The following is a 14197-nucleotide window of genomic DNA, read 5'->3' on the forward strand; positions in this document are numbered from 1 at the left end:
AGATCACAGAAATCTGCACTCGTTGCGGCGGAGACACGCATTTTTAACACGAACCGCATCCCTGTTAGGCCACCGCATCCACCATTTGCCTTCCAGAAGAAAGAGAAGAAATATAATCTTGATGGCGAGTGGTGAAGGGGCATGGGCTGTATCCGTGACAGGCTCCGCTCCTTATCTATGAGAGGTTTGGAGCTGCGTAGGTCCGCTTAAACACTTTTATTACCCACACCCCGAATATTTCCATTACACACGGTGTGTGCTCCTCAGCTGATATGTGAAACCTGCAGCCTTATCGCTGTTGGTCGTTTGATTTAATGCCTGGGGCTTGTTCACAGAAAATATCAGTATCTCCACTCTGCAGTGGCATATTCTCTCTAGACCAGTCTGTGGGAGATAAGTGAAGTCCCGCTGAAAAAGAGCTTCATCCTGTTTCTATTCGCACGGAGTTCCTTCTGTCAGAAGAAGAGGAACCCATCTGCCCGTACTTGGTGCCCAGCAACCCGCATCTGCCCCTGGCTGCAGGGGATCTCCTAGTGTTTGCCAGTTCAGGACACAGAGAGGGCGAAGGGGGCGTACATCCAGATCACGGGGTACCTGGCCAAACACGGCATCCCGGGCACAAGACCCCTCTCCCTCCCGCTCTTGGACCCACAGTAAATCTCCGCTCTCCCGAGCGCAGCCCCGGAGCGCGGAGCCGGAGCCGTCTCCGTCTTTCCGAGAGCGCCGTGCTCCCACCTCTGCCCCTCGCTGCCGGGCTGCCAGCGGCCGCTCCTGCGAAGTCCGCGGCAGAGGAGTACTGTCCAATACTTTTTCTCCGGTTTTTCGCTGGTAGTAGTGCTAGAGGAATTTGGTGACGTTTCTGGGACGCTGGGCTTTTCTTTTCTAAATCGGCACTTAAATTTAGTTTGTCACTGCTGTCCCTAACTCGTCAGGGGGCAATTATGTGATAATTATGAGAATTACACAGGTCTTTTATCTGGCGGCCGTGCTCGAAAGCGTCCAAGCATAACGATATCTGTTCACGTTTAACACACACACATAATACCCCCCCAAGCTCCCCGCCCCTCGACGATGCCACTTGCTGGCGACCAGCGCTGGTGCTGTTATTACCGGGGTCGATCCGAGCCACAGCTACAGAGCGGGAGGTGGCCTGGGAGCTTGGCCCGGCCTTTCCAGTGTCCCGGGGAGAGGTGGGGCAGTGCTAGTGATGCTCCCCTCCGGTGTAGCCCAATCCGGCCGCAGGAAGCAGGGTCTGGCTGCCGCCGCCCCGGCCGCAAAACACCCAGGATGTTATACCGCCTCGGGTGGCTTTTTCCTTCTCTCGCTCTCAAACTACCACAGCACTGTGAATTTAAAAAAAAAAAAAACCCAAAACCAAACAAAACCAAAACCAAAAACCCCAAACTACTACATCTATACCCGCACATCACACACCGGTAGCATGGCAGCGCCCAGCAAACACCCTACGGGCTCGTCCCCTTCCTTCCCGCAGCAACGACACTTCCCCCGAGCCCTCCGCACAAGCTTGGCCGTACAAATCTTTCCGCTTTACACACATGCTTTAAGCGCTACGTTTGCTTTCGTGGCACATAGCTCCGTCCTCTGTAACTCGCCCCAGAAATTTTAAAAGAAAATAGCAGAAATCTTTCATTGTTAACATTTGATTTATTTAAAGTCCTTAACTGCAAATGATCAAAACCATACTTCACGCATTAAATTCTCAGTTATCGTTTTAAATCAAAATATTTTTCCATTACAATCACATTTATAAAATTAACAAAATTTCTTAAATTCACGTGTAATTTTTTTTACTGTCATTTAAAGCAATTTCCAGCTGTAAAGAAAGAAAAAAAAATATAAACCATGCAATAAATTAAGAACATTGAGACAGCGAACAGGAATAATAATAAAACCCGTCTGGCTATGCTAACACCGTGTAAAACTGTGGAAAGTGCATTAACACTGGATGAAACAAGCTGACGATGGCGATAATTAAACGGCCACACACACACACACAAGAAAAAAAATGGATGTGGAATTTATTAAACAAATTGGAAAAGGGGAGGGAGAAAGAGCTCTCCTCTTTTCCTTGTGTCGGTGTAATAGTCAACGCTTCCTGGGGCAGGGGGAAAACAACCTTGTTATAGATAGACAGTTCTATCTGGTACGCAATGAAGAGACACTTAAATTAAATAAGCATGTCATCCACGTGTTGATGAGAGTTCCTGATGAACGAGAATCTTCAGTAACAGATGGGAAAGAAAAAAATATCCAACTGGCTGTGACCTCTTGTAACTTTATATTACATCCCAAGACAAGTAACACTTGGAAGAGAAGAAGGGTCGAATCCTGCACTCCAAAGCTCCAGTTGGTCCCTCCAGGAGTGCAGGATCTGTCCCTCAGCATCTGGGTGTATGCGGGTTGTACGAGCCGAAGGTTTATTTTGCAAGTATCAAAAGGATGATCCGAGAAAGTAAATAGTCCTCTTGTTGCTTAGAGATTCTCTTAGTGTTTTGCTACTTCACAGCAGTATTGTCCTTCAAAGCCTTTTTAATTAAAAAAAAGCCTTAAACGTCTACTCTCTTCTTCATCTCCGTATTGTTAAAGTATTGCCACATACCTGTAAACTCACATGAGATTATAGAGCACGGAAGGGGGGGAAGGGTGGGGGGCGGAAAGCACGAACAAGTACTTTACAAGCTCAACATTTTTTTCTTCTTTTTAGTAACACCCTGCAAAGCTTGTTGGGGTTCTCCGGGGAGCGGGGCTGGGCAGCGGGGGTGCGGGGGGGTATGTACAAGCAGGACGTGGCTGGCTTTGCAGGAGGTCGTGGTGGATCATAACAACACACAACGGGTTGCGAGACAATTAAAAAGTAACAGTCCTCTGCACACAGCGTGCGGCAACACCTCGGTTTGTCGCAGGAGAGAGAAATAGGGTAGGGAAGCCAGGAAATGGGAAGAGGGTGAAAGGGAAGAAGGGGTCAGCCCTGGCAGCGGGGGGTGCAGAGCTAGGAGGTGTTTAGCACGGGTCTGGAATACACACCTTGGTAGTAGGAGGGTTCCAGGGCCGAAGGCTCGATGCTGCTCCGTCCCGCCATGGAGGCGCTGCCCAGAGGCAGCCCACCGGGGATGCTGGCCCCGTAGGAGGAATATTGCAGCGCCTGCTCGTAGGCTTTGAAGTCCAGCTTGTGCTGCTGCTCCGAGGAGGACATGAGGTTGTTGATGGAAAAGGGGTGGTTGAAGGAGTAGTGGGGATCTCCCTTGAGGTGGAGCTGGGGTTCGTGGGCTAAGGAGTGAGGGGGGTGCGGGACGGAGGCCAAGGTGGGGACGGAGCTGATGGTGGAAGAGGCAGTCGAGGCCGAGGTCTTAAGCTCCGTGCTCGATCCTGTGTGGTCCATAGACTGGGGGCTGGCGGACGGGTTGGAGCTGGAGAGGGAAGTGGCGGTGTCCAACTGCACGGATTTATTGTGGCCTCTGTGCAGGGGGGAGTTGGAGCTGGAACTGGAGGCCCCGGCCTGATCTTTCCTGCCCTCCTGAGAGGTTTTGCTGTTCGCCGGCTTCTCGCACTTAAAGCGCTTTTGCCGGCGGAGGTAGCAGCCGTTTTCAAACATGTTTCCGGAGTCGGGATGCAGGGTCCAGTAGGAGCCCTTGCCGGGCTTGTCGGGAGAGCGGGCCACCTTGACGAAGCAGTCGTTGAAAGAGAGTGAGTGGCGGATACTGTTCTGCCAGCGCTGCTGGTTCTGCCTGTAGTAGGGGAAAAGGTCCATTATCCACTGGTAGATCTCGCTCAGCGTCAGCATCTTGCTGGGCGCCTGCTGGATGGCCATGGTGATGAGGGAGATGTAGGAGTAGGGTGGCTTGGCGTGGGGGTAGCTCCGCTTGAAGGTCTTGGCGTCACGCGTCCTACCGAGGTTGGACTGGGTGTAGGCCATGGGGCTCATGCAGGGGTTCATGCCGCCGTAGGGACTCAGCCCGTTCATGGGGGCCGGCTGGCCCGACATGGCGTTGATGCCGCCGGGGCTCAACGCCGTGCCCATGGCGGCCACTCCGGCCGGCATCCCGTTCACCGGCCCCGCCGAGCCCGCCGGCATGCCGGCCACGGCGCCGGGGCTCAGCCCGGCACCCAGCCCCGTGTTGGCATAGGACATGTTGAAGGAGCTGGAGGTCATGTTGCCGCTCGTCGTCATGGTGTTCATGGTCATGTAGGTGTTCATGGAGCCCAGCCCCGAGTTCATGTTGCTCACGGGCACCGAGGAATAGACCTAGAGCAGGGAGACGGAGAGAGGGTGTTAGAGGACATGGAGGAAGGGAAAAAGACCCCGGCGGGACCGGATCGCCTGTCCTGTCCAGCGAGCCGTGCAAGCGTGCTGCCGCCGGACGTCGTCCGCTTCCCTGGCACACTGGAACTCGCTTTCCAAACGCCGCACGGAAAGGCCGCCGGTGCCATGAAAAAGTTTAATTCAGTTTTATATGTGTTTAAAGATAGACACAGAGTGGGTCCTCTCGGTCGCATTTTACCGACGTGCCTCGGCTTGAGCGGTTGTGCCAGGACCCCAGGGGCGCCCGGACCGACGGCCTTCACGGAGCAGCACCGCAGAGCTGGGCTGCGGCTCTGTCTTCCCCGGGAGGAGGTTTCCTCCGGGAGTATTTCTGCCATTTTGCTGGTTTTGTGTAGCTAGCTAAGTGCTTTAACTCTTCAGATCATTGAAATTTACTGACATGCACTGTCCAAACTGAGGAGAAATTCAACTGCCTGCGGTTTCTTAGAATAGTCTCGCGCACGTCTCCCACCTTGCACTGATTTAAATTTCTGTTCTTTCACAAGATGCGGTAATATTTTTTCCCAAAATAAAAAAACCCAAACAGCTAGCGTCCGTGCGTTTTATCTATGGAAAGCTTCCCCGTTGTCTGTATTTTTTATCGTTAGTCTCTGAACTAAAGAGAAAAAAGCAAACCAAAATAAACAAAGAAACAAACAAAAAAACTTCTTCAAAGTACGAGTAGGCTGAACTTTCCCTGCCTAAGATTTTCTACAATTGCCCGACGTGCAAAAATTTTAGCACCCTACCACATAACACAACTCTTAAAAAAGGCACAGCCAGAGAACATGAAATTGTGCTTTCCCTTACGGCACCTAAATTCAGAGGAGAGAGAAAGACGGTCCCAGTTTACCTCGAAAAAGGCAATACAGCAAAGATATGTAGGTAGTGGTTAAAATTATGAAATTAATCCCTGCTCACTAGAAATTCCACTACCATATAAATGAGCTTTTAATTTAGGGGATAACATTAATTATTTGAGATGGGAGAAGGTGGATGGGTTTTCCACCTTGCAACCATTCACTAATTCAAATAACGTGGGATGAGAAAAGACAGAAGCTAAAAAAAAAATCTCAAAAAACAAAACAAACAAACAAAAAACAACCAACCAAACAAAACCCATTAAAAACTCCAAACAAAAACAATAGTGAAGGTCGCTTAACTTTATGTTTGTGGGTAATGAGTACGGGGAGGATAAATGAGTCTGGAAACGGCACATAATTAGGATGACCCTTATTTGCCCTTTCCTGTTAAATATGATGCCAGCAGGGTGACACGTATCTGCCTCTGCCCGCATGTGTGCCAGCTCCGAGGTGGCGGGACGAGGCGTGGGGACTGTGGAGCTGTGTGTCCGGGTGTGCTGATGCAATGCCCGGGTGCGCACACCTAGGTGCCTGCCTCGCTATCACACTTCCTTGAAACTACTCTTTCCCGGGCGGGAATCACAGGGCGTGCTGGCGGTGCTGCTCCTGGAGCCTCTGGCTCCAGGCTTCTGCCTCTGCAGAGCAGCAGCGGCACAGTGCGAACCTCGGGCCCGCAGGGCCGAGGCGCCACGCCGGGGACGGCTCCAGGCGCTTCCGTGGCCCTATCCTCTGCCTGAGTTGTTGGAGCTTCTTGTGTCGCTCTCTCCCCCCTGCTTTGCACCACGTTTTCAATCAGGCGCGGGGGAGGGGTGAGCGGAAGAGCCTACCGGGATGCCGCGGGACGGACCGGGCCGGGCCACGGAGCCGGTGCCGGTGAGGGGCCGGTGCGGCGGAGCTGGTGAGGGCCCCCTCCCGGCCCAGCTCCCCGGGCTGCTACCGGCAGCGCCTCCCGCCGGCCCGCGGCAGCAGCGCACGCCGCAGCAGCCCCTCTAGCAAAGTACGAACAAACGGCTATTTTCCCCTACTCCGTTCTTTTCACCCGGATTTATCAGGTGAGGCCCCCGGCGACGGCGAGCAGAGAGTCCGTCGGACCCGCAGAGGAGCCTGGAGACGGCGCTGCCCCCGTCCTGGGACACGCTAGGGACTGTCTCCTTCGCCCCCTTCCATCTGCCGGGAAGGAGCCAGGGGCCAGCAGCGCGGCGAGTCCTGTGCCCCGAGCCAAGAGTTTACGGGGAGCTTTTGTGTGCGCCGCAAACGGAGATTACGCCTTTTAGATGAGGTTAAGGGCTGCCCCCGGCTCCCCGCCACCCCTCGGCGAGCTCGCAGCCTCCCCAGATTTCCCTCTAAACCCCCCTGGGCTCTCGGAAACCGTGTTTTCCTCGGGGAAGTCTGGTCGGCTTTCAGCGCCGAAGGGAGGGGGGGGGCACGTTTGCTCTGGCAGACCTGGAGCGCAAACCGATTCCTTCGATTGCTGCCCCCCACCAGACTCCCAGCTCCCCCCTCTCCCACCCTTTTACCCTCCCCTCCCCCTTGCAGAGGGGCACCAGCGTAGCCAGACCCTGGGATTTACTCACCTCCTGAGTGTCGGCGTAGTAGCTGTTCCAGTCGCTGGTCTCATGCCCTTCCATTTTCACAGTCCCTAACATTATGGAGCCAACCTGCCCGGTGTAACCATTCAGCCCTCTTGTAAGCGAGCGACGGGCAGCAGGAAAAAAGCCCGAAAGCCCGACCTAGCAGGAAGCCAGCTCTTGGGAGGGGCGGGGGGTGCTGAATTCTCCTCTATAACCAGCCAAAAAGGAGGCAGGGAGCGGTGTGGGGCGAGACAGTTGAGAAAGTGAGGAAGTGCCGGCTGGGATGTGAGTGGAGTTGAGCTGATGTGGATCTTACGTCGCAGAGTACCCACCTCCTCCTCCTCCTCTCCCCATTTGTCCGCCGCACAAAGGCGTTCGCACCTACAAAGCCGGAGATGCACCTGCAAACAAGGCAGTTCCCCTAGCCTGCAACTCCCCCCGGGGCGGCACTTTATTTGCAAAGGCGGCGTAATTGGTTTAAGCTTGTGAGGCAAGGAGAGACGACGGGTGGGGGGAGAGCAGGAAAGAGGGGGGGTGACGGACACCTCCTTTCAGATGGACGGGACAAATGCTAGGAAGGATCGGTGGAAATTAAATGAGGTAGATAAGGGAAGGGCAGCCCCCTCTGTTTGAAGAGAATGCAAAAGACCATCCAGCCTTAAACCCCTGAGATTAGGGGCAATATTTACTGAAGTCCAGTAGATGCTCCTTTAACTTGGTGGCCGGGACGTGCTCCAAAGTCCCTAGTCCTGCGGTCCCCCCGCTCCCCCCACTCCCGCCTCTCGCTTCAAAGCTGGTGTCCTTGCAGGTACCACCGCGGAGCCCCCGGCTCCCGGCGCCCTCGGGGCGGCGGACAGGGTTCAGCGCTCCGGGCTAAGAGCAGGAGGGCTCGACTTCGTGCTTTCCAGAGCCCTCCAACCTCCTCATGGGCTGAACCTAGCCCTTCGAACGGGGCTGCTTTCCTATGTAGATGGTCATGATGATATTTCTTCTCTGGTGCCTTACATTTAGAAACCATGTGAGTCACGGCGCTGAGACATAACACTACAGCCACCCAGTAAAGGCGGCCAGAGGGTTGAATGCGGATCCACCGATATTAACCTCCACTTGGCAAACATCAGGTGAGTCACTGGAACCATTTTATATCTTTACTGTGGAAAGCCTCCAGCCCAGAAGGCTCCGCTGGAAGCTTTCCCTGGTGCTAGGCACCCAGGACTAGCAATAATAAGTAGCAGGCATCTTCATACCAACTTCTTGCCCATTAACCCTATTCTCGCACGAACAGGGGAGGAGGAGGCCAGTAAAAGTTAAAGGGGGGCAACACAGAAAAAAAATTCTGACATAAGACAACATTCTTTATTATTATGAAGGGAATCTCTCAATCTCTGTAGACGGATCGAGCATTTGCTCCTTCCGCTCCTATCCTGTCTGGTTCTTCAAGCTTACGTTAAAACCATATACTTTTCTTGGGTTTCTCATGTCTATCCTTTATGTTCCTGTTCAGTTCCTATTCAGTTACTAGAACTTTTATCACCCCATATTAAAAAAATCACAAACAAACAAACCACCAAAGAAACAAACAAAAAAAAACAACCCACAAAACCAAACGAAAACCAAATCGAAACAAAATGCCACCACCAAACAAACAAATAAAACATCACAAATTCAAATTACTTTCCGGATAATGAGAATTTGAAGAGGAAATAAAGTTTCTTGGGATTTTGAAAAAGCTTGCGTATCATACAACACAAACTTAAAATGCAAATCGGGGGCTGAGTTTCTGCCTGGCATGTTTATCGTTCAGGAGGATCACAATTGTTTTCCTCAGTGATTTGTCCGCCAGTGGTCTGCGAAAACGTCACCCTCACAAACACGATTTAAAAATTTCTTATACAGAGACCCAGGATTCAAATGACAAGATATAGCATATCTCTGCCTCGACAAATATGTTGTAACTTGTCCTCCAAGTGCGTTTTCTGTTATCCCGTTCTTTGTTTTTTCCCTAGTCGTCCTTCTTTCTTTAAATCTGGTAACAGAATTAAGTCAAATCCTCGAAACAAACAGAACTCTGGAATCAGCAGATGAGAACAAGAAAACGTCTCTTGAAGGAAATAGATAAAAGCACTGGATTAAACCTCTGATTTCTCAAACGGTCAAACTACACCCATGGAAATTTGAACAAAACTCAGTGGAAAACTCTAAGAAATACTACAATTGCGGTCTTCATATATGCACCCTGCTTCTATCATTAATGGAAGTGGTCTGTAAGTCTGAAAAAAGACCCCCTTCTGTGGTGGCTTGTTTAATTCAGCACTTGAGGTCTGTGGGGTTCCTTGCCGCTGCATGCGACGAGACTGGGACCGCTGTAGCTGTCCCAGCGACTCTGCTGGCTGCAACCTCCCCTCCGGCTGACCTCGGGGCGGTGCTGCCCTACTTCCCAGAGCCCAGCTCTGCGGGGGCAACACCCGCAGGGACGTCGGGCAGCCCACGTAAGGGGTCATTCCGTACCTGGAAAAAAAAAAGAGCAGGCACGAAGCCGGCCACGCTTATCGGATGCTGCTACGAACCGCGGAGGCGTTTCTCCGGGCGGAGCAGACGTGGCGTCCGGCAAAGCCACTGTCCACGGTGGCCGCCCCCTCCAGGATGCCCAGGGCCGGGCCGGGTCGGGCCGGGCGGCCATGCCGGGGGTTGTGCAAAGCCGCAGCGCCTCCTGTTGTCCGGCCCCTGCTTTGGGCTCGGTTCCCTCTGTTCCAAGGCTGTTCCTAAAGGTGAGAGCACAGACGGGTTCCTATCTGTAATTCCAGAGAACGTTTCGGCTGCTGGAAATTCCCTTCAGCCTGAGCTACTGGAGTTTGCAGCCCTAGTGAAGAAAAGTCTTCCTAGCGTGAAGAGGAGGGCAGCGGCAGCTCTATCCGTTGCGACAGAAAAAGGAGGTTATTGAGGCAGTTGCCCTTGTTCCGCGATTGAGCCTCTGCGAAGCACTATATGGGATGCTTCCAGAGTCCAGCGTGATTTGTCTGTACCCTTTGCAGCAGGCTCAACGGGAAGGGAAGGATTCTCCTAGGACAGAGGACGTGTGATGGCAGGCAGGAGCTCCCCACGAGTTTAGCCACTTACTCGTTTTCTAGACTCCGGGATGGTAACTCAGGCCCAATTTACACAGAACCTCTCCCCAGCTCTCCTTAGAGTAGCTCCAGTTTCTGATAGAGCTGTATACTTTATTTTGAAAATTATTTTCAGCAAAAGCTGTTTGTGCAATTTGGAGAAAACCAGGCTGAGGTGAGCTGTATTTTCCCCGTCTACATGGGAGCGGTCTCAGTTCCTTTATCCACCTGTACGTGCTGCCGAGGAGGGAAACTCATTAACTGCCCTAAAACTGTGTGTGGTTCATCTGTGTATGGAGCCAGAGGAGGACGTCCACAGGAGCCCGTGCTACCAGCGCTGGCAGTGAGAGCTGGCCCCCTCAAAGACCGCTCAGCAAGTGACCGCTTTTGAGGAAGGGCATCACTGAGGGGTACCGGCTGTTAAGCCAGGCCGAGGGGCATCGCCCGTGGGAAGAGTCCACAGGCAGCAGCGGGGCGCGGCCTCGGCCTCTGCTCCGGCCACGGTCCTGCCCGGCGCCCCTTGCCCGCCGCTGCTCGGGAGCGCCGCCCGCAGGCACCGTCCCAGGCAGGGGGCGGGTGGCCAATGGGGTCGGAGGGACTTTATAACCGTGGAGCGCTGCTTTAGTCTGTTCCAGCGTACGCACCACCTTTCCCCTGGCAGAGGCAGCGTCTGCCGGCCATCCTTTCGGTTTCATTTACAATATTTTATTTAGTTTTACTCAAATGTCATCGTCTCCTGTCCGGGAGTCTCTCGATAGTTCTTGTGCGGAGTAGACGTTTAGCTCGGAAAAGAGCTGTGAGGTTATCTCCACATCAAGACGCTTTCCCTGCTCCTCACTGCACAGTCTTCTTTTCCCCGTATCTGTCTCCTGCGGAGGGTCGCTGATATCCGGCTCTCCAGTCCGACCCAACCTTGTGCAGCGGATGTACTCAAATGCCGTGGGACACCCCAGCCTCTTCCATCCTCTCCCTGTCCTTGCCCATCCATCTCTCCCAGCGGTGGGAAATCCCTCTTCCTATCTGTTTCTAACCCGAAATCCTCCCCTATCCAAGGGAGCAAACAGTAGACGGGTGGGAACGTGCCGCCAACCAGAGCCGAGTCCTTTGGACGGGGTGGGAGCCTGAGCAGCCCCGGGGCGCTCCCAGAACAGGGATCAGTGACTGCGGAGAGCTCCTCTCGATCCGGAGCGACCCCGTCGAGACGACGGCAGAGTCGGGGGACTTGTTCTACCCGCCTCATACAGGCAGAGCACCCCTGTCTCTCTTTCTGCAGCTGAGCCCCCAAAGAGAAGAGCCCGTGGGGTCCCCTGGACCCACTCGGGGTCCTGCTGCCCGGAGGACACCCTGGCGAGGCGGTCGCTACCGCGACCCCGGTCCCCGCAGTTCCTCAGCCAGTTCGATGCGTTAAGCTGGCGTTTACCTTTTCCTTTCTTAAGAGCAGCGCCTGGGCAGGTGAGGGCACTGCATGGGGTCAGAGCTTGCTTCGGAGCCTTTGATGCGTGACCTTTTCTTATGTCCGACCAAGCGACACCCTTCCCCCGACCGACCCGAGGTAGGAGGGGGCATCCCCTTTTCTTTCTGCACCTCCTCCTCCTCCTCAGGACTTCGTGGTCTGGATCCTCCTGACCGGACTAGACGTGCCCTTCCGCTTCCCCGTCCTTGTCAAGGAGGGAAGGGGGGTCGCACGACTCACCACCCTGCCCTGCCTCCTCACCGCCTGCTTTTGGGCCCCGGGTCGTTCGCACCTTCAGCCACCCGCAGCCTGGCGCATGGACTCCGGAGCGGCCCGACCGCGGGCAGTGCCTCCCAGCTGCTGGTTGGAGCGAGGCGGAGGGTGACCCTCCCGGAGACACAGTCTGCCGCACCCTCGGGCACCGGGAGCGCTCCCGGGAGTGCCGGGACTGCCGGGGTCTCACAGGTCACACTCAGGGTGTGCCTTTCATCGGAGCTATACAAGGCGCCGGAGACATTGGGTGGCTCGTTGCAGCCACCCAACGTTCCGTTACCGGATTTTATTTATTTAGTTTTAATTTTAGTTTGTTTTTTTTTTTTTTAATTGTAGTGCAATTCATTATATTTCATTTTTCTAGGCATCATTCAGCGTACATGCAGTGACTTGAGCAACATCACTGACATAAAAATTAATACCTCTCCCTCAAAAATACTCATGTGTCGGACTAGTTAAGGAGGACGAGGAATGAAATGAAAAATTTAAGTTAATATCCAATGGTGGCAGTGCTGCCAGTAAGGAAGCCTCTTTTTTTTTTCTTTACTTTTACTTTAGTGTAGGAAAATAATTCTTAACTAGGTAAATCATGGTCTATTGGATATTATCACTCTATTTTGCTAATGCAGTTAGACGTGTGGATTCTGCTTTCAGAACTCTGTAGTGGATTGCCCAAGTGTGTTTTACTAACTTCATGTAAAAAAAAAATGCACTCGATGTTTCTCATTTGATTCAAGAGCAGCCACATAGGTATCTGTTTCAATTAATGGGTGTTTTATGCTATGATTAACTGAAATACAAAAAGGAAATGGCTCTGCTACTTGTTTTGTTTTGTACTGGACAGGAAATAGAGAGCTGATGGACCTCTTGTAATAGCTGTGTCAACATAACCCTCCAGTTCTTCTGCAAAGTGCTCTTCCTTCTCAGAAAGTGGATTTGGTTTGCTAACTTGTACTTTTTTGCTGCATAGCACCATATTTTTAAGCTCTGCTCTTCTTTAATGGCAAAGAATTACTCATTCTGTTGTCTCTGTCTCTACAGCAGTTTTACAGAAAAGCATGGAAGAGACCAGCATCCATTAGAAATAGCTTTTTTGGCTGGTTTCACTTCTGAAGAATCAAATGTACAAAATCAAGAATGGCTAATTTAAACTCCTCCCCAGGGAGCAGTTTCACAGTTTTACCCATCTTGCAGTTCCTAGAGCATAAATTAATTCAGGCTGCATTAACTGCACATTTTCTTGAGCTGTATGAACAAGAAGAGCCAGACACTGTGGGATGTGTGGCAGAATGAACACAAGTATTCAGCCAGGGGATATACAGTAACCCATGTTTAGTAGAAATGATGTTTGCCCTGGAAAAGGATGCCCAGAGGCCCTATGTAACACAACCCCTAGTTTCACAGTGAAATGTGAGAATGTGAGGATCAACTGGTAAAACTCTGAAATTGTCAGCAAGACCTATAAAATAGCATAGTCAACTAGTGTCAGTGGGGAAGTAAAGAAAGGTCTGGATTCAGTAACATTTTAAGACTCCTTAGGAGCAGCAGTTGTTCAGTATTTTGGAGAGTGGTTGTTATTTCCAGCAGCCAGCCTAAGCACCTGCTGCTGCTTGAAGCATTTCAAGGGTGAATCTCCCTTTTGAGCAGATTTAAGGGAATGGCATCAAGAAGTCACTTAGCTCACTGTGTGCTTTCCCTTCCACTGTAGTGTGGGCTCGGTTCTCTGTGTAGCTACTGGTGAGACAAAGAAGAACCACATATAATTAATTTCCCCATCACGCCTCCCCAGCCAACAAGTATTTCTGCAGTGCATGTAGTTTCATGTTTACTTCTTTTCAGTCAGAGATGTAAGGTGGGATGACTGGGAGGGAATCCAACATCTGACTTTTCCTTCAGTCCCTCTAAAAGACAGAGATGCTTTCTTCCACCCCAACAATCTAATAGCTCATCAAGTGGCTTTCCTATCACCCACCGCACAAATAATCTTCCCCTTTTGGCATCAGTATCTAGAAATATTCCCGTCACCATTCATCTTGTGCCAGAAATCCTTTAAGTCTTTTTACCATTAGTCTTAGAGGTGGCTGGAACTTCAGCCCCTGCAGATATCTCTCCTTAGACTGTGCAGGACATTTCCTTTTGATGAAGCAACTGATCAGTTGTGAAGATTTTTCTTGTATTTAAATAGGATTTCTAAGTCCTCCAACACCGAGTCTTCATCTGTGTAGCCTATGAGATATACATACATACATGTATATATCTACATGTACATAGCCACAGTCAAGCTGTTGTCCTAAGAGAATTGAAGAGTGTGGAAGAAAACAGAAGAGTGGACTGGAATAACCAGCTGGAAAATCTGCTGTTTTAACTGGAAGACAATGGTGAGCAGAGGTAATATGAAGAAATTTTAAAACTAAAGCAAGTAAAGGGGTGAGCCCAGAAAAGACTTTGGCAGGTGTTTAGCTGCAATTTCTCTATTTATTGGTTACAGCCTTATTCAAAGTCAGGAGTGTCTCTGACCTTGTGCCTATAGTGAAGAGGCTACGCATGATGGGCTTCAAGAAGTAACTCCTGCTATTCTCTTGTGCTATATTACAAAATGGTACATATCTAGA

At 51.6% G+C, this 14197-nt stretch overlaps 1 protein-coding gene and 1 long non-coding RNA gene across 2 annotated transcripts; one reads left to right on the plus strand and one right to left on the minus strand.

The window, feature by feature from the left end:
- Positions 1 to 2583: 2583 nt before the first annotated feature.
- On the minus strand, positions 2584 to 7104 carry FOXA1 (forkhead box A1). Its single transcript, XM_008505221.2, has 2 exons — positions 6759 to 7104; positions 2584 to 4264 (listed from the first exon to the last, which is right to left on the minus strand). The coding sequence occupies exons 1-2, from the start codon at positions 6828 to 6830 to the stop codon at positions 3011 to 3013; spliced, it is 1326 nt and encodes a 441-aa protein (XP_008503443.2). The 5' UTR covers positions 6831 to 7104; the 3' UTR covers positions 2584 to 3010.
- Positions 7105 to 7378: 274 nt separating this feature from the next.
- Positions 7379 to 9179, plus strand: LOC115598434. Its single transcript, XR_003987648.1, has 3 exons — positions 7379 to 7563; positions 7767 to 7876; positions 8762 to 9179. It is a non-coding gene; the product is annotated as an uncharacterized LOC115598434 (long non-coding RNA).
- The last annotated feature ends 5018 nt before the right edge of the window (positions 9180 to 14197 follow it).

Source organism: Calypte anna, chromosome 5A, assembly GCF_003957555.1.
Source record: "Calypte anna isolate BGI_N300 chromosome 5A, bCalAnn1_v1.p, whole genome shotgun sequence".
NCBI classification, from domain to species: Eukaryota; Metazoa; Chordata; class Aves; order Apodiformes; family Trochilidae; genus Calypte; species Calypte anna.